The following is a 20125-nucleotide window of genomic DNA, read 5'->3' as shown; positions in this document are numbered from 1 at the left end:
ATGGAAAGCCTTCCAAAGCGCAGGCTCCGTTCCAAACGCGGCTTTAATCCCTGCCTGGTCTTCCTTGCAGCCTCTCCGGGCAGGTCTCCAACCCGGCCGCCGGCTAGTGCGCAGCTGGGCGGAAAACACGGCCTGGAATTCCCACCACAGGGCCTGGATCCTGTATTAGGAGGGGTGGCAGGGTGTGAGCGAAGGCGGCCTTGGCGGCGTCCCGGAGGCGTGTCGGGACAGAGGCGGGGCCGGGAGGGGACTCAGAGGAGGAAGAGGTGCAGGTGCAGCCCTGGCGGCGGAGCGGGCGGGAGGAGGGCAAGTGCTGGACACCTGCTTCGCCGCGACCCTCCCCAGCCGCCAGGGTGGGGTCCAGTTTTGACTGTTTCTAGGCCCCCCGCCCTGGGCCAGAGGCGCTGGACAGCCCCCAGGGTGGACTATGGCGGTGAGATTCCAGGCGAGTAGCCCGCGGAGGGCTGGAGGGGGAAGGGGACCGAGGTGGGGTCGGGGCTGGGACCGGGACCCGGGACCCCAGATTACCCCCTTCTTAGGTAACAGATGGGGAAATTGAGGCCCAGGAGAATGTGGAGGCTAGCAAGGGGAGAGTGTCTGCGCCCACTGGCCTCCAGCGTGCCTCCGGGGGCTCCCTCTGCCCCGGGTCTGCTTCCCTTAACAGATAGCGTTCTTGTGTGTACTAAGTCACTTCAGTCATGTGTGACTGTTTGCAACCCAGTGGACGGTAGCCCGCCAGGCTCCTCTGTCCCATGCTCCTCCAGGGGATCTTTCCGACCCAGGGATGGAACCCGCGTCTCTTCTGTCTCTTGTATAGGCAGTCGGGATGTTTACCACCAGCGCCACCTGGGAAGTCCCTTAGCAGGCCGACCGGTGTTCAAATTCCGATTTTTCTGTGTAACTTTGAGCCAGCCAGTGAGTCCACGCCTTTGAGAACCTCGTCTATAAAGTGGGTGATGGTCACTTTATAGAAGGGCGTGGGGAGGATCCTAGGAGGGGGGGAAAATGCTCCTCGTACATAGTAGGTGTGCAGTTTCCCAGGGGGATGGGCCGAGTTGAGCTTGAGCACTAAGGGTGGGACGTAGGCAGGGACTATGTGGGCTGGAACGGCTTTGGCGAAGGCAGTGAGGCTGTGGAAGAGGGGATCACCATTTATTGAGTGTCTACTGTATACAGAGTTGTTAACTTGGGGGATCTGGCTTGAGAGTCCAGTTTTGCTGCATCGGGCAGGCCGATCGGGGCTGGGGCAGGGAATCCCCGTGGCCCTGTGGCGAGTGGGGTGTGCTTCGTTCTCCAGTGTTGGAGCTTGAACCGACTTTGTCACACCCACCCTTCTGCGTCTCAGGTCGGGCCCCAGAGGGGTAAACAGGTGAACAGGCTCGGGAGATCTGTGGCTGGCCCCAGGCCAGACCACCCGAGGCTCTAGGGCCGGGAAGTTCTTTCTCCTTCCAGGCAGCAAGCAGCAGCTCCCAGAATCCCGTCCTCAACTCGAGTATTTGTGGTCCCCTCCCCTCCCCCACTCCGACCCCCGCTGTGGTTCCCAGAGGTGGGGGCGGGGAGGGGGAGAGTGATCAGCAGCCTGGCAACCACGTGCCTGGGCCGGTGTGACTCGGTAAGCCCAGTCCCCTCCGGAGGCCTCTAGTCTCCGGTGTTTTTGTCCCGCGCGTGGCAAGGGGCGGGGATGTAGGCGCGGGCTCCGCCCCCTCGGAGCTCACCTGGAGCGGGGCGGGGCTGAGGAGGCTAGGAACTCTGGACGTACCTGCAGGTGGTGGTTGTTGTTCAGGCGCTAAGTCGTGTCTTACTCTTTGCGACCCTGTGGACTGCAGCACATCAGGCTCCTCTGTCCTCCACTATCTCCCAGAGAACCTGGTGGAGTTCCTGGGAAAATCAGCCTTTTATTCTACCATTAGTGCATTCCGCAAACTCCCCACACACGCTGTCCTGTGGGGACAATGATGGGGTCCCAGGACCCCCAACCCTGACTACCAGGAATCCCCAGACTCAGGGGTTTAAGGGAGACAGGTGGACTGGGACCTCCCAGGCCTCAATAATCAGAGGCAAGAAATGTATGTGTCTTGGGGGGGTGTTGAGGACTTATTTCCTGAAGGAAGAGACACTGCCCCTGGGGCTGTGAAGGATGAATAGGAGTTTGCCAGGGAGTACAGCATGTGTAAAAGCCTGGAAGGGAGGTTGATTGGTGGACCAATCAGCAAAGTACCCAGAGAGACAGCCCCGCCTAGCCTTAAAGAAGAAAGATCAGAAAATCACAAATTGATGATTAAACAGGGTAATTGAAGATGGTTTTGGAAGCCATGAGTAAAACCTAATCAATAGAGCAGAGGAGTGGTAGCATGCCAGCCAGAGAAGATTGGCTAGTCTGGGAGGTCTTCCTGGGGAGGTGGCATTTGAGCTGAGACCCAAGTGTCAGGGGACAGCTGTATGCATATTGGGAGGGTGTCCAGGCACAGGAGTCAGCCGGGGAAAGGTTGGGGGTGAACTAAGCTGAGGTGGGCTGCGGGGTTCGGTGTGACCCTATGGGTGTCAGAGAGCCTGCCAGTATCCGTGGAGGCGAACCTGCACGAGCCAGAACAAGCCATGGCCACCTGCGCCTGCCCCCTGAGGGCTGTGATTCCCTGGGGGCTGATTCTTAAAATAGAGCCAGGAACTCAAAATGCAAGGGGATCATTTAATGACACCAAACATAAAATCAGAGCAAGTGAAAAGATTTAGTTCCGAAAAATGTTTAGAAGGGGGGAAAAAAAAAAAAAAGAACAGAAGGGTGCTGGGACCAGGTGGTTGAGAGCAAAGGCGTGGGACAGACTGCCAGGGTTCACGTAGTGCTGTGTGACCTCTAGTACTTTACTGAACCTCTCTGGGCCTCCTTTTCCTCCCCTGTGAAGCAGGAAGGCAGGAATAGAAGCAGAGCCGCTTCCTGAGGTCACTCAGGAGTAAAGGAATGGGTACTGCATAGTGCTCACTGGCAGCTCATGAAATAGTGTTGCTTATTAATGTTACACAGAGGAGAAAGATCATTATTATTACTTCTCACTACAACCACTGCCGTCCCTCCAGAGGCTCCTACTGCTATTTGTGGGAGACTCCAGGCCCCCTTCTCACACCTCAGCGCTGAAAGATGGGGCAGCGGGGGTGAGGGAGGTACCCATTGTACAGATGGGGAAGATGAGGCTGGAGAAGTACCACCACAGCCAGTCAAGTGCACACTGAAGGATTTGAATCTTGGTGGTGCAAAGCAGACCCGGCTCCCAGGAGGGCTCATGAGGCCCCGCCCTTGGCTTTGTTTCCCTCTTCTCCTAGGGCCTCCTACCTCCCTGGAGCCTGGAATGCTGCTCTCCCAGGAACCTCTAAGAAAAGGCAGGGAAACACCACACACTGCACAGGGAATCCCCCCACACATGCTATGCTGTGTGGGGAGGGGGCATCATTTCTACAAGGCCCCCCAGGGGCAGCAGCACATCCAGATAGAAGTAAGGGATAGGTGTGGGCCACATACCCCCTTCTGTTGGCTGCGTGACTTCTATTCCCAAAGCCTCTGATCTCCTCTGTACCCTGGACTTGAAAATAACAGAAGCCACGCCTCTCCACCCCTACGCTCCAATTGCTCTGTTGTCTTGGCAAGTGACTTTCCCTCTCTGGACCCAGCTTTCCTCATCTGTGATTGTTGTTCAGTCGCTCAGTCGTGTCTGATTCTTTGCAGCCCCATGGACTGCAAGTATGCCAGGCTTCCCTGTCCTTCACCATCTCCCAGAACTTGCTCAAACTCATGTCCATTGAATTGGTGATGTCATCCCACCATCTCATCCTCTGTCGTCCCCTTCTCCTCCTGCCTTCGATCTTCCCCAGCATCAGGGTCTTTTCCAATGAGTCAGCCCTTCGCATCAGGTGGCCAAAGTATTGGAGCTTCAACTTCAGCATCAATCCTTCCAATGAATATTCAGGGTTGATTTCCTTTAGGATTGACTGGTTTGATCTCCTTGCAGTCCAAGGGATTCTCAAGAGTCTTCTCCAAACAGTTCAAAAGCATCAATTCTTCGGCATTCAGCCTTCTTTATGATCCAACTCTCACATCCATACATGACTACTGGAAAAAAATCATATAACAGATGAATAATAGACTATCTGTTAACAGAACACCTGTTAGTGAGCAGATTAAATGAGATCTTACTGCAAAGAGCCTGGCGCAAAGGAAGCACTTCATTTAATCATTCCATAGATAGAATCCGAGGCAGATAAAAATCTCTGCCCTCCGAAGCAGACATTCTAGAGGGAGAAGTACAGTGACCAGATTTTTAAAATTCAGAGAATGTCAAGGGATCACAGGTTCTGTGAACTGGGAATCAGGATGAGGTGGATAAACTGGTCTGTTGTGGGGTGGGGAGGGGCCGGTTGCAGACCGGGTGGCTGGGAGAAGGAAGTGAGGGAGGAAGCCAGGTAGAGATCTGGTGGACGAGAGTTTCAGGCAGAGGAGAAAGTGTGTGCAAAGGTCCTGGGGCAGGACCGGGCCTGGCGTGTTGGAGGAATGGCGAGGAGGCCTGCGGGTCTGGAGCAGAGTGAGTCCCTTGTGCCTGTGGGCTTTGCTCGATGCCCACTAGGCATCGAGTCAGATCTCCCAGAGGGAAAGCAACAAGGACTTGCCGCTTCTCTATTTCCATTACAGTTCAGCACCATTAACATCTGGGAAAGGATCATTTTTCTTTTTTTTTTCTGTATTTCTTGTTGCTATGCGCGGGTTTTCTCTAGTTGCGGCAATCAGGGGCTGTTCATTGTGCTGCACGGGCTTCCCACTGAGGTGTCTTCTCTTGTTGCAGAGCACAGGCTCTAGATGCGTGGGCTCAGTAGTTGTAGTGCACGAGCTTAGTTGCTCCCCATGGCATATGGAATCTTCCTGGACCAGGGATCAAACCCATGTGCCCTGCATTGGCAGGCGAATTCTTATCCACTGTACCACCAGGGAAGCCCATGGATGATTCTTTATGGTGGGGTCTGTCCTGTGCACTGAAGGAATTTGAGAAGCATCCCTAGCCCCCACCCACTCGATGCCAGGAGCACACCCAGTTGTGACAACCACAGATGATCCCAGATACCACACAGTGTCCCCTGGAGGAGGCAGAACAGTTCTGGGTTGAGAACCACTGACTTAAGTCCACTTTGCAGATGAAAAAACTGAGGTCTCAGGAGACATTGCAACCATCCCACAGGCTTGGGCCAGGAGAGTGTCAGAGCTAGGCTCCCCACCCAGGTATGGAGACCCCTGAATCCTCACAGCCACCTTCCCTGCCACCCCACTCCAGGTGCTGGACATGGAGGAGCTGACCATCTGGGAACAGTACACTGCCACGATCAGCAAGGTGGGGCCTCCCTCTCCCTGCATGGGCGCCAACAAAAACAGTGGGCCGGTCCCCGTAGGATGGCCTTTGTCCCAGTGAAAAGCAGAATCGCGTTCTGTTTCTCATCCCCTCTCAGGACCCCCGCCGAGGCTTTGGCATCGCAATCTCTGGTGGCCGAGACCGGTCCGGTGGATCTGTGGTTGTGTCCGATGTGGTGCCTGGAGGGCCGGCTGAGGGCTGGCTACAGTGAGTGTCAAGGCAGCTGGGTTACAGGGGACAGGTGTGTCAAGAAGAGGGACCTATATGGTCCAGAGTCTGGAGGCTAAAATGTGCCTGGCACCTCCCAGCTCTGACAACACAGGACTGGAAGCTGGCAGCATGACTGACTGTGTTCTCGGGGTTATGGTAGCCCTGGAACGCTCCTGGAACAAATATCCTAGAAACCTCTTTTTGGCTGGAGGGAGAGTGACCCAGTATCCTGAGGTCTTGGGGGCAGGAGGCTCCTGGGAGTTATTTTGGGAAAAATGGTTCTTGGGCCCGAGTGGTTGACAGGTGATGTGATACTCAGAATCGGGGGCCAGCTTCAGAGAGAAATAGAGTGTGAAACAGAGAGAGAAGGGAAGAAAAGCATGAAGAGGGGGGCCTAGAGAAAAAAGTAAGGCGGTATGGAGATGCCAGCCGCAATTGCCGTTTCTGTTCTACAATTGCATTTCATTATTATGTGGGTTCTTTGATCAGCCCCACTTTACAGATGAGGAAACTGAGGCCCAGAAGGATGTCTTTGTGAGCCTGGGGACTCTGATGGTTTGGAACCAGGCCTTGTACAGCTGGGGGTACCTGCCAGGGGCCCTCAGGGAAGGCCTGGGGAGAGGGGCTCCCAGCAAGGCCTCCTCTCTCAGACCTGGCCTTCTCCCTCAGGACAGGGGACCAGATTGTCATGGTGAACGGGTCTCCATGGAGAGTGTCACCTCCACCTTCGCCATTCAGATACTCAAGACCTGCACAAAGATGGCCAACATTGTGAGTGGGAGGGGCAGTGCCTGCCAGCAGCACCTCTGTCCTGGCTGAGTCCCCCACCCCACCCCAGTCCCCGATCCTGCTGCCCATGGGCAAATGAATAAGCTTCCCCCAAGCCAATGGAATTGTGTCCCCATTTCATAGCTTGGATGTTGAGGCTCGGAGGGACCAGAGTCCCCCAGGGCTGCCCAGGGGATGGGCCAGAGCCTTGAACTGGCCCCCCACCCATCTTTGCCTCCTTTAACAGACGGTGAAGCGTCCCCGGAAAGTCCAGGTGCCTGCCACCAAGGTCACTTCTGCCCCGGGACACCAGGACTCAGATGAGGAAGACAGGCTGCGGCGTTTGGAGGAGGCTGACCACGGCCGGGGCTACGAGGGGGACACGTCTAGCGGCTCTGGCCGCTCCTGGGGCGAGCGCTCCCGTCGGCCAAGGGCAGGTCGCCGGAGCCGGGCCAGCAGCCATGGGCGCAGGAGCCCAGGTGGCGGCTCCGAGGCCAACGGGCTGGCCCTGGTATCTGGCTTCAAGCGGCTGCCACGGCAGGACGTGCAAATGCGGCCCGTGAAGTCCGTGCTGGTGCGGAAGAGAGAGAGTGATGGTGAGCCTTAGGGCTATGTTGTCGGCAGGGGGTCTTGGAATCCCTGGGAAAGGGCCTCGTTGCTGCCCTGACATTTGGTCGCGCGTGGTGTGTGCTCAGCAGAATAACAGCCCCTAAAGATGTCCACGCCCTATCCCAGGACCTGTGGACGTGTCATCTCACGGGGCAGAGGGGACTCTGCAGGTGCAATTAAGCTAGGCCCCTGAGATGGGGATGACCCTACATTCCCTGGGGACCCAGTGTCTTCACAGTGTCCTTATAAGAGGGAGGGGGAGAATCAGAGGCAGAGAGAGACGGGAGATGCTGAGCTGCTGGCTGTGAGGGTGGAGGGAGGGGCCGCAAGCCAGGTGGTGCCTTGAAGCTGGGAAAGGCAGGAGCCAGTGCTCCCTGGGAGCCTCTGGAGGGATCAGCCCTGCCCACACCTGAATTAAGTCCCATGAGGCCCATTTCAAACTGTGAGATAAATCTGTGTGTATTATACGCACTAAATTTGTGGCATGTTCTTAGAGAAACAGGAAGCTCACACATCATGACATCAGTAGATTGTCAAGGTGTTCATAGGTAGAGAACAGTAGACCTTTACCTCTACAGAGGTAGAGAGACATGACCTCTCACCCCCTCGTGATTAAAGGACAGAATCATGATCTCGGAATTATGGTTACGATGTGACAAATGGCACTGGGACCTCTACCCCACATCGTAATTTTAATACTCCTGAAAATGTTCGTTGTGATCTCATTGAATATTGGGGGTTGTGACCCCGAAGCCCTTTTGGTGTTGTCATCAGGGTGTCTGGAAGGGACAGCCCGGGCTCTGCCCTTTCTCAGGTGCCTACTGCCGACCACCATGCAATGACATCAGAATCCCTGCTGCAGGGCATTTGCACAGACCATTTCCCACCTGAAACAACCTTCCCAAGACCCTTGCAGGGTTTGCTCCCTTGCTTCATCTGAGACCTGGCTCAGACATCACCCCCGTAGAGAGGCTGTCCCCCGACCACCTCGTCCCAAACGGCTTCCCCCCTTCCCACCAAGGCCACTTCCCCACCTCCCCGCTTTCTCCATCTTTCCAGCTCTTGGCACCACCTGGTGCTCGTGTGTTGCATCTCCAGCTATGGGGCACCAGGTCTGCTGTCACCTGCTGAGAGATACCTGAGGCGGAGAATGCCCGCTGGAAATGCTGAAGCTTGCCCCGTCCCCTTAGGACAGCAGCCGGGAAGGCAGGGTGGTAGAGAGCAGGTGAAAAGGCTGGGATCTGAGAGCCCCTGGCAGCCTAGACCCCAGGCCCTGCCTCAGTTTTCCGCCTCCTCCCACAGATTTTGGGGTCAAACTGGGCAGTCAGATCTTCATCAAGCACATCACAGATTCGGGCCTGGCTGCCCAGAACAGTGGGCTTCAGGAAGGAGACCTCATCCTCCAGGTAAGCCCAGGCTTCCCATTAGAGGCAGGGAGACCAGGGCCAGAGAGTAACAGTGCTACCAAGACACCCAGTAAGGTCAGCAGAGCTGAACCACTTGCCAGCTGCATTGTTACCTATTTTCCAAAGATTGGAGATGGCTATGCAGGATTTTCCGCCCTTTCCCCTATCTGCTGCTAATCCATTGCCAAATGTTGGTTTCTAGTACTCCCTTTGGGTTGTCTGTTTCTAGTATCCTCAGAATCACATGGCCAGCTGGCTACAGCACTGATTCGTGGACCTGCCTTAGGTGCCTGGATACTAGTGATCCAGAAACCAGGCTGCAAGGGGCAGCTCTGCCTTAAGAGTTCATTTCCTTCTAGACTCCTCCCCTGAAAATCTGTTTCTAGTGATTCCTGATGTTTGATTTCCAAATCATTTCTGGTTGATTGTTTCTAAACTCTTCTCAGAGTTGTCTGTTTCTAGTGACCCTGAGTGTCTGTTTCTAGTGGCTTAGGGCTGACGCTTAGAGCTTGGAGGTGGGGGGTGGCTAGAAACTCACAATCGCAAGGGTTACTGAAAACGGACATTCCCAAGAGGAAATGTTAGAAATGGATTCCTGGTGAGTTGAGATGACGTTAAACCCTCCCTAGGAATTGTGCATTTCCAGTCTACTTCCGGATGTCTGTTTCTAGCACCTCCTAGAGATCATCTGTTTCTAGTATTTAAGTATTTACTCCCTCACCCCCAATTAGGGTTGTCTCTATTATTACTCCTGTAATATCTGTAATATCTAATATCTGTTCCCCGTGTCTCCTGAGAAATTTCCCTCTCTGGGGAGATGAGAGAGTCAGTCCATTTTAATTTTTCCCTAGCATCCCCCACCCCTCTTAGAAAACTGTTTCTAGAATTCTTCCAGAGGTCAGTTCTCGGCATAGTATCCTCTCACAGAAGGAATGCTATCATTTTCTCTTGAGAATGTCTGTTTTTAGTAACCCCTGAGAGTTGTGTGTTTGTAGTCCCCCCACCAAAATATCTGTTTCTAGTGTCCCCTATCTCTCGTGAACTTGCTTCCTCTCTCCTCTCCTGATTCCTTTTAGATCAACGGGGTGTCCAGTGAGAATCTGTCGCTGAGTGACACACGCCAACTGATTGAGAAATCGGAAGGGAAACTGACTCTGCTGGTGCTCAGGGACCGAGGCCAGTTCCTGGTGAATATCCCTCCGGCCGTCAGTGACAGCGACAGCTCCCTCCTGGAGGGTGAGGGGCCCTGGGCAGGGAGGTTCGAACGGAGGGCCAGGGAAGCAGGCTGTGTCTGGCAGGGCCAAGCAGGGGTTGGTAAGCCTGGCCCTGAGAGGCTCAGAGAGGGACAGAAACTTGCCCAAGGCCACACAGCAAATCAGAGCTGGAGGTTCCCAGCTGAGCCTGACTCTGGTCTGGGCCCCTTTGCTTAGAGAGGCCTGATGTGCCCCTCCGTGAAATGGGTCCAGCCTGGAAGGCCATGCCCATGGCTGAGACATGTTTTCCCCCACAGACATCTCAGACCTCGGCTCAGAACTGTCCCAGGCACCACCATCTCACATCCCACCGCCACCCCAGCATGGGCAGCAGAGTCCAGACACCAGCCGAACCAACTCCCCCGTGTATGTAACCCCATTGGCTAGGATGGCCAAATGAGAGGGGAACACGGGCATGTCTTTTCCCACATTGGGTAACCTTGAGGGTGCAGCCATGGTGGCCTGCCTGGAAGAGGTCTCTCCTGTCCATAGGAGGTTCCAAGACGTGGTCTAGGGCTATGGGCTTTTGGGGGTAGATAATCCACTTCTAAGCTCCCTCCTATGGCTGTTGGTGGGAGGACTCAGACCCTCAGCAGGGGGGTCTCTCTAGAGGAGGGGACCACACAGGAGTAACAACCAGGGGTAGAGGTCACCTCAGTCCATCTTAGAGGCCAGAGGACAGCCCATGCCAAGGTTCCAACTCTTACTTCATTATTGGCTCTTTAGGTCATTGACATGTCATAAGGAGCAGAGGGCCTGAGATCACACAGCTGCAGAGGGGCAGGACTAGAATTAAAACCCAAGTGCTGATAAATTCAAATTCTTCTAAAATTTGCTGCTCAACATCCACCCCCCAAACCCCACCCCAAATCTGTTCCCCACCAGGGAGAGCCACCGGCTTCCGCGGGAAAGTTCAGTGGATTCTAGGACCGCGTCAGAACCAGGTGAGCAGGGACTTCTTTGGTGGTCCAGTGGTTGAGACTCTGTGCTTCCAATGCAGGGGACTTGGGTTCAATCCCTGGTTGGAGAACCAAGATCCCACATGGCATAGCAGGAAAAAAAAAAGACATTTCAACAATGCTGACTTCTCATTTGGCATCAACAAATATATTTTTTTAAAACTAAACAGGTGAGCACCTCTGTGGTCAGTCTGAGCACCTCTCCTCTGGTTTTTCTGATATCAGCCAATGAGGCTGTGCCATGCAGAGTGTGGAAGGCTGGCATGGGCCTCAGAGGTCAGGGACAATTGCCCCGGAAGGAGCGGGGGTTGGGCAGCCACATTCCAAGGGGCAGGGATGCCCTACAGCAAAAGTTTGGCGGCTGGACCGGTCAGTGCACTTGGGGAAAACTGGCTGTTCCCTTTCAGACTCCCCGAGGCCAAGAAACTATGACATCTACAGGGTGCCCAGCGGTCAGAGTGTGGAGGACCACGGGTATGTGCCCCAAAAGAAAACTGAGGACCTGCACACGCCGGGGTGCCTCCCCGGTCCCCACCACCTGCCTTCCCGGGACACCCACGTGGGGCTGTTTGGGAGGTTCAGCTCCGAAGCTGGGAAGCTCACAGTCCACCTGACTCGGCCTCCCGCATGACTCCGCCTCTGCCTGCCCTGACTCCGCCTCCCACCTGACTCCGCCTCCGCCTCCCTGCGCAGGTACAGCCCAGACTCGCGTGTGGTCCGCTTCTTCAAGGGCACGAACATTGGGCTGCGGCTGGCCGGAGGCAATGACGTGGGCATCTTTGTATCCGGGGTTCAGGCGGGCAGCCCAGCTGACGGCCAGGGCATCCTGGAGGGAGATGAGATTCTGCAGGTGAGCGGGAGTTTTAGCTGGGGTGGCTGGCGGTGGGCGTTCTGGGTGGTCCCCGAGTCTGTTGCTGCCTGTGAGCCCTCCTCTTGGGCCTCCTTGGGGACTGGCAAGACCCTCAGAGACATTCAAATTTATGTGTATATATATATATATTTTTTTTTGGCTGCTCTGCGTCTTCCTTTTTCTTGGGGATAGTTTTGGTCACCACCTCCTATACAATGTTACAAACCTCTGTCCATAGTGCTTCAGTCACTGCATCTGTCATATCTAATTCCGTGAATCTATTCGTCTCTTCCACTGAATAATCATAAAGGATTTGATTTAGGTCATACCTGAGTGGCTTAGTGATTTTCTCTACTTTCTTCAACTAAGGTCTGAACTTTGCAGTAAGGAGCTCATGATGTGAGCCACAGTCAGCTCCTGGTCTTGTTTTTGCTGACTGTATAGAGCTTCTTTGCAGCATGTGGAATCTTCCCGGACCAGGGATCGAACTCTTGTCCCCTGCATTGGCAGGTGGATTCTTAACCACTGGACCATGAGAAGTCCTCGTTCGTGTTTCACCAAATTCCCACCAGTGTCCTGGTCCTGTCACAGCTGAGACCCCCCGTTCCTATGTCTTGATGTTGAACACTCACTGAGACTTGGTTGTGCCTGAATTGATTATATTTCCCATTTCCTGGTTTCCGGGTCAAACCTTCACAAGTGTGTGTGAAGCCTGGGTGCTACAAGGCAATGCCTCCATTGGAAAGCCATCCCCTAATCTCCAGGACTCTTGACAGCAACCCTGGAAGGGGAGGATTGAGAGCTTTGTTGAGAGGAAGAGCTGGGATCTCTCACCCAGGGCATCGTCCCATCTGCACCCCATTCCTGGCAGGTGAATGATACCCCGTTCCAGAACCTGACCCGGGAGGAGGCTGTGAACTTCCTGTTGGGGCTGCCAGTTGGCGAGGAGGTGGAGCTGGTGACACAGCGCAAGCAGGACAGTGAGTGTGTGTGTATGTGTGTGTGTGAGAGAGAGAGAGAGAAAGGTGTGCGTGGCCCAGGGCTGAGTGCGATCCACAGTCAGGCCCTGGGGAGGGGTGGGGTCTGGGTCCCACCAGTTCACGGAGTCTCCCCATCCAGTCTTCCAGAAGATGGTGCGGTCTGGCTTGGGCGACTCCTTCTACATCCGCACGCACTTTGAGATGGAGCCCAGCCCGCCATCCGGCCTGGGCTTCACCCGCGGAGATGTCTTCCACGTGCTGGACACATTGTACCCTGGCCCCGGGCAGAGTCCCACCCGGGGAGGCCAGTGGCTGGCAGTGCGCATGGGGCGTGACCTCCGGGAGAAGGAGCGGGGCATCATCCCCAACCAGAGCAGGTGGGGACCAACCACGCACTGGAATAGGTTTAGCATCACTACTTAGCATCCCTGGTGGTGCACTCTGGAGAGCCCTGCAGAAGGCTCCAGCCAACCAGCAGCATACGTTTCCCGCAGCTGCTGTAACAAATTACCATAAACCTGTGGGCTTTGAGCAACATGCATTTATTTATCATCTCATGTTCTGGAGGTCCAAAGTCCGAAACGCATCTGATGGGGCTCAGTCGAGATGTGGGCAGGGCTGGGTCCTCCCGAGGCTCTAGGGGAGCATAAGCTCCTGCCTTTTCCAGCTGCTAGAGGCACCACCTCCCTGGCTCGCGGCCCCTCCCTCCATCCTCACAGCCAGCAGGGTGGCATCTCCTGTCTCTCTCTGCCTCTGACCCTCCCACCCCTCCCTTTTTTTTTTTTTTTAATTTATTTATTTTTGGCTGCACTGGGTCTTCCTTGCTGCACACGGGCTTTCTCTAGTTGCAGTGAGCGGGGTCTACTCTTGGCCGCGGTGCTCGGGCTTCTTATTTCAGTGGCTTCTCTTGTTTTGGAGCGCAGACTCTTAGGGCACACAGGCTTCTGTAGTTGTGGTGCAGGGGCTTAGTTGCTGTGAGGTATTAGGATCTTCCTGGACCAGGGATTGAACCCGTGTCCCCTGCATTGGCAGGTGGATTCTTAACAACTGGACCACCAGGGAAGTATCTCCCCCCCGCTTTTATAAGGACCCTATGATGACACTGGGTCCCCCCAGGGAGCCAGGGTCGTCCCCATTTCAGGGGCCTTAAATTAATCCCTCCTGTAAAGTCTCCTTTGCCCACTGAGGTGACCCGTCCACACCGCCCCCTGTTCAGGCCATGGACATCTTTGGGGCTGTCATGCTGGACTCTGGTGCTCACTTACCTCCTCCCTTCTCTCCAGGGCTGAGCAGCTGGCCAGTCTGGAGGCTGCTCAGCGGGCTGTGGGGGTCATACCTGGAGCCTCAGTGGGCTCCAACTCACGGGCCGAGTTCTGGCGGCTGCGGGGTCTTCGTCGGGGAGCCAAGAAGACCACCCATCGGAGCCGCGAGGATCTGTCAGCTCTGACCAAACAGGGTCACTACCCACCGTACGAGCGCGTGGTGCTGAGAGAAGGTGGGCCAGGGTGGGAGGAGGCGAAGGGCCTCAAATAAGTGTTCAAAAGCCACAATCCTTACCTCCCTCCTTCCACCCCAAACACCCACTTTTAGTTACCTTAGGACCAAAATGCCATGCCATGCCATGCTAAGTCGCTTTAGTCGTGTCTGACTCTTCGTGACCCCATGCACTGTAGCCCACCAGGCTCTTCTGTCCATGAGATTCTTTAGGCAAGAATATTGGAGTATGTTGCCATGCTCTCTTCCAGGGGATCTTCCCACCCCAGGGATTGAACCCACATTTCCTGCGGCTCCCACATTGTAGAAAGATTCTTTACCACTGAGCCACCAGGGAAGCCCAGGACAAAAATACATACGCACAAAACCAGGAGATTCTTTCCCTACCTGAGAACCAGTTGTAAAAATACACCTTATCCAGATTCTGGAAGGGAAAAGATTAAGCTCTTACATACAGCCTCAGGGCAGAGGATTAAGACCAGGTGCAGAGGCTTTTAGAACAGTGGGAGGATGGGAATAGCAGGTGACCCAGAATAAGTTGGCTCAGATGATAAAGAATCTGTCTACAATAAAGGAGATCCCTGGGTTGGGAAGATTTCACTGGAGAAGGGAATGGCAACCCACTCTAGTATTCTTGCCTGGAGAATTCCATGGACAGAGGAGCCTGGTGAGCTACATGTCCATGGGGTTGCAAAGAGTTGGACACAACTGAGCGACTCACACACACAAACAGGAGAAATGGGACATAACCGGATGTGATTCTGTGCCAATAAAACTTTATTTACAAAAATAGGCACTGGACCGGATGTGGCCTGAGGGTTGTAATGGCGGTTACCAACCACTGAGTTAGCTGGATTCAGCTGCTCTAACAGACCTCAAGGGACAGCTGTATAAACAAGAAGTTTCCTTTTCTTTCAAGTAACACTCCTAGTGTAAGAAGTCAAAGAGAGCTCCTACCTTTCCATGAAGGATACAACCCAGACTTTGCTTATCATTCTGCTTGCATCCCATTGGCCAGGACACAGTCACATGGCCACCTTTACTGCAAGGGAGGCAGGGAGTTGTAGTCTTTAGCTGGGTAGCCATGGGCCTCACTAGATCTACTGTGGAGAAAATGAAGAAGCAGTTGTGCAAGAGGCTAGCAGTCCTTGCCCCACATGGGATCCTGATTCTTGTCATTGATTCTCTGCCCTTCAGCGAGTTTCAAGCGCCCGGTGGTGATACTGGGACCCGTGGCCGACATTGCTATGCAGAAGTTGACAGCTGAGATGCCTGACAAGTTTGAAATTGCAGGTAAGAAACCGGGTCCTTTAGCAACCTCACTGGTGAATCGTTTCATAGCCCTTTCCTAGGAACTTCCCTGGTGGTTCAGTGGTTAAGATTCCACCTTTCAATGTAGGACGTGTGGGTTTAATCCCTGGTACCAAGATGCCACGGAGTGTGGCAAAAATTTTTTTAAAAAGGAACCCTTTCTCAGCCTCTAGGGTTGAGGCAGTGTGGTAAGGGAGCTGCTAATGATGCAGCCTCAATTGACCTTGGCACTCTTTGCCCAGAGAGCCTCAGAATCCTTCTTAACACGTTTACCAGGCAGTCATTGACAATGGAGCCAATTAGACAGTTGCCAACTGTCCATTCATTAGTTCAAGACATTTGTTTATTGAGCTCTAGACACAGTGTTGAACAAATACACAGAATTTCTGGAAGAGACCAAAAGTGAACAACTACAGAAATAATTAGGATAGGGTAGAGAATCAGCAAATTGTAGCTCCTGGGCTAAGTCTGGTTGTTCTTATTCAGCCTGCTAATGGAGAATGGTATTTATAAATTTAAAATGGTTGAAAAGAAGGTAAAATAATTTTTTTTGGTGATATGTGGAAAGAACTGAAAGCTATGACTTGAACAGATACTTGTACATGAAATTTCGGCATGATTCACACCAGCCGGAAGGTGGACACAGCCCAAGTATCCGTCAACAGGTGATGAATAAATAAAATGTGCTCCATCTATCCATGGAATATCACTCAGCCTTAAAAAAAGGAAGGAGATTCAGACACTTGCTACATGGATGGACCTTGAGGACTTGATGCTCAGTGAGAAAAGCCAGACACAAAAAGGAAAAATACTGTCTGATTTCACTCACAGGAGATCCTAGATGAATCAGATCCACAGAGACAGGAAGTAGATGGTGGGGCAGGAGCTGGGGGAGGGGATGGGGAGTCTGTTTCATGAGGACAGAGTTTCAGTTTGGGAAAATGAAAAAGTTCTGGAGATGATGGTAGGGATGGTTGCATGATACTGTGAATGTATTTAATGCCACTGAGCTATGGACTTAAAAACAGTTAAGATATGGTACATTTTATGTTACACAGATTACCACAACAAAGAGAAAAAAGCAAGGTTGTGTCCCCCTCCCTTCTAGGCACCCCAGAGCAAGGCGTGCCTTCTCCCTCAGCTGCCAGGATATCTAGGAGGGCTTCCTGGAGGAAGCAGTGCTCCATCTAGGGTCATAGAAGACACATGGGGGTGGGAGAATAGCTTCTTTTGGGTCACAGCCCAAGCAAAGGCCTAGAGCTGGGACTGAGCCTTGGAGAGTGAGTATCTGGAGCTCAGACTCTGCACCCAGCTCCTCATGCCGTTTGGCTCAGTGACTCTGAGCTGGTGACCTTATGTCCCTGAGGCTCAGTTTTCCCATCTGCCAGATGGGCCAGTAACAGCCACTCCTGTTCAGGAGGAGGAGGTAAGGGTCATGTTCAAGAGGGGACCCAGTGTGGTATCAGGCATGAGGCCAACAGGAGCTACTATTGCTGGTGTTAGGATTTTCAAGGGCCATGGGGAGCCATGGTGGGTTCTTGAGAAAGGGAGGGGCAGGTAGACATGAATTTGAAGGGCCAGTGACTGCCCTCCTGAAGCTGCCAGTCACCTCTCCCCTCCACAGAGAGTGTGTCAAGGACTGAGAGCCCTTCCAAGATCATCAGACTGGACACCGTGCGGGTGATTGCAGAGAAAGTAAGCAAGGCTGTGCTGTGGGTCCCATTTCATGGATGGGGAAACTGAGGCCCAGGCCTCCAACTTGCTCTGGCCCCATGCCCAACAGATGTGATTTTCCATGGAGGCCCATTTTGGAGGCTTTTTCATGTGGAGGGCTTGAGGGGGACAGAGCCTGCCCTGTGTCATGCAGTGGCAAGCCCTGGGAAAAGGCAGAGAATCAAAGTGGGGGCTCTGTGCTCAAGACACAGTGACTCAGGCCAACATGCTGGCCTGCAGATGTGAGTGGCTTGGGGGTCCACTCTGACCTCAGACTCTTCATCTCCATCTGTTTGATTCTTCACCTGTCTCCAATGCTCTGTCTCTGGGCGTGGTTTTTCTCTCCACTGTCTCTCTCTCTCTCTCTCTCTCTCTGTCTCCTGGCCCTGCACCACTGCCCCCGGCGCTGGCCCGGCCCAGGACAAGCACGCGCTCCTGGACGTGACACCCTCAGCCATTGAGCGCCTCAACTACGTGCAGTACTACCCCATCGTGGTCTTCTGTGTTCCTGAGAGCCGCACAGCCCTCAAAGCCCTGCGCCAGTGGCTGGCCCCCGCCTCCCGCCGCAGCTCCCGCCGGCTCTACGCCCAGGCCCAGAAGCTGAGGAAGTACAGCGACCACCTCTTCACAGGTGGGATGGGAGCTGAGGGTCTGGGGTGGGTGGTGGGCCCTGGCCCGAGCCTCCCGGCCATGCCGATGCCCCCTCCCTGTAGCCACCATCCCCCTGCAAGGTACGAGTGACTCCTGGTACCAAGAGCTCAAGGCCGTCATCCAGGAGCAGCAGATGCGGCCCATCTGGACGGCTGAGGACCAGGTATCTGGGCCAGGGGGTGGGACCCGCCTGGAGTTAGGGACTGAGGGGCGTGGCCAAGATTTGACCCTGAGGTTAGGGTTTCTGGACCTGGTTCCTGGGGTGAGATGGGACTGGGGGGTTGGGTTTGGGAATTGGGACTTCTTTGGGGGCTGGAGTCAAGGCTTGGGGCTCAGTTCAGATTTGGAGGCTCTGTCTCGAATAAGGTCAATGGTGAGAACTCACCTTGGGGTCAAGAGTTAAGCCTCAACTTGAGGTTGAGGACTGGAATTTGAAGGGTGGTGTCATGGGTCTGGGGTTTGGTCTCAGATCAAGGAAGTTTGGGGCTGGAGGCGGGAGGGGGGAGGGGGAAGGATCTTGGCTCAGCCCGGCCATGTGCACCCACAGCTGGACAACTCCTCGGAAGACAACCTGGACCTCCCCCACCATGGCCTGGCAGACAGCTCCGCGGACCTGAGCTGCGACAGCCGGGTCAACAGCGACTACGAGACAGATGGCGAGGGCAGCGTCTACACGGACGGTGAAGGCTACACGGATGGCGAGGGTGGGCCCCACACAGACGTGGATGAGGGGCCCCGGGTGCCAGCCCTGGCCCGGTCCTCAGAGCCTGTGCTGGGGGATGAGGCCCGGATCCCGCAGCATCATGGGAGACCCTCCAGTCCCCGGGAAGCCCAGGTGAACAGAGCACAGGGGTGGCACCAGCAAGGGTTTGGGGATGGGGCTGAGACGTAGGGGGTCTGTTAACTTACCAACCCCGCACCCCGTCCCCCTGGATGTGAAGGAGCAGAAACTTCCCTGATCATATTAGTATCTGGGACCTACTTCTAGGGTGTTTAAACCAGAGTCACTTAGAACAAATATTTAATCTCTGCATGAGTTTCCTTATCTTAGATTCAGAGACTGATGGTAAAGTCTTGACATCACAAGCTCATTGTTTATTTGGTTGCTGCTGCTGCTTTGTTTTGTATTTTTTGGCCACGAGGTTTGAGGGATCTTAGTTCCTGGACCAGGGATTGAAGCCAGGCCCCCTGCAATGGGAAGCTCAGAGTCCTAACCACTGGACCGCCAGGGAATTCCCACAAGCTTGTTGTTTAAACTGAATACACTTAGTCCAAGTCCTTCCCCATCGTAGTCAGGTATTTGACAGTAACAAATATTGACTCAGCACTTATTCTCTGTGGGGCTTCCTCAGCCCCCTAGGTGCTTTTCTGTGAATTCAAGAAAGTTCTCCAGACCCTCTCTAGGGAAATGTAAAAACGTACAAATCTATGATGTTGCTGGTAGAATGGTGCTGTGGGGTTGTGCAGTGCCCAACCTGTTCAACTGTCTATGGCATCCTGTTTATGAGGCAGCTCTACGCTAAGCAGTGGACATACATGAACTCATTTATGTACTGCTGACAACATGACTCTGAGGAATGTCACAGATGGGAAATCCAACTCTCTCTTTGTTGACAGGCTGGGAGATCTCAGCCAAGGCCTTGCCCTGTCCAAATCCATTTTCTCATTTAAAATTGGGGATGATTTCAAGACTTCTGTGGGGACGAGGAGAAAGTTTGTGGGTAGAACTGCCTGGCCAAAGGGAGGGAGGTAGGATGGGGGTGATTACTCATCCCTATTTCTCATTCCTCAGTGGGGATAAGTGTTAACTGCCTTTCTCCCTCTCCAAGATGGATAGCCGCCACCCACAGGGTCAACGGCGACAAGAAAGCATGCGGTAAGAGTCCCTATACTCCACATTGGGGCTGCTCAACCCCCCACCCCGGGATTTTGGGGTGCTTAGAATCAAGCTGTGGTGCTAGCACCTTTGTGGTGCTAGAGCCTCGTGGTGAGACAGAACCAGAGAGAGCCACTCCAAGCCTCATGCAGTCAGGGCCATGAGAGTAGGAATCCTCTTCCTGGGAGGATGAGAAGGCTTCCCGAAGGAGGGGACATTGGGGTTGGGGCTTTGAAGGATGTGTAGGAGTTTGAGAGTCTTGCTCATCTCTGACTACACCCACTGTGCCTAGTCCAGAGTCAACTCAGTTAACAGTAGGTAAGTCCACACCCTCCCCACTCACAGCCTCTTCTATTTTCTCACCCAGGACATATGAGAGGGAAGCTCTGAGGAAAAAGTTTACACGAGCCAGAGATGTGGAGTCCTCTGATGAAGACGGCTACGACTGGGGACCAGCCACTGACCTGTGACCCCCTTCCAGGTGGCCAGCTGGCCTGTCCTCCTATTTCCTCCCTGGAGCTGAGACTCAGTCTCCCATACAGAACCTAGAAACCTGCCTCTCTCTACCTGGTATTTAATAGAGTATTTTCACAGCACTGGCTTCTAGTGATTTCCTGGGACAAGGGGCCACAGTCAGTGTTGTCTTTCCTCTGTCAACCTC

General features: G+C 54.0%; 1 protein-coding gene across 1 annotated transcript; it reads left to right on the top strand.

Moving 5' to 3' along the window:
* The first annotated feature begins 266 nt into the window (after window positions 1-266).
* On the top strand, window positions 267-20081 carry TJP3 (tight junction protein 3). Its single transcript, XM_070373921.1, is given in 22 exon segments — window positions 267-445; window positions 5310-5366; window positions 5482-5591; window positions 6264-6292; window positions 6295-6365; window positions 6610-6958; window positions 8274-8377; window positions 9454-9613; window positions 9888-9996; window positions 10516-10574; window positions 10997-11063; window positions 11283-11439; window positions 12311-12419; window positions 12559-12796; window positions 13703-13914; window positions 15111-15206; window positions 16849-16919; window positions 17358-17568; window positions 17651-17751; window positions 18136-18423; window positions 19418-19464; window positions 19832-20081. Coding segments are annotated over 22 exon segments (2766 nt in total). The 5' UTR covers window positions 267-427; the 3' UTR covers window positions 19935-20081.
* Window positions 20082-20125: the final 44 nt, after the last annotated feature.

The sequence above is a fragment of the Bos mutus genome, chromosome 7, assembly GCF_027580195.1.
Source record: "Bos mutus isolate GX-2022 chromosome 7, NWIPB_WYAK_1.1, whole genome shotgun sequence".
Taxonomy (NCBI): Eukaryota; Metazoa; Chordata; class Mammalia; order Artiodactyla; family Bovidae; genus Bos; species Bos mutus.
The sequence above is the reverse complement of the archived record's forward strand: the minus strand, read 5'-3'. Positions and strand labels throughout refer to the sequence as shown.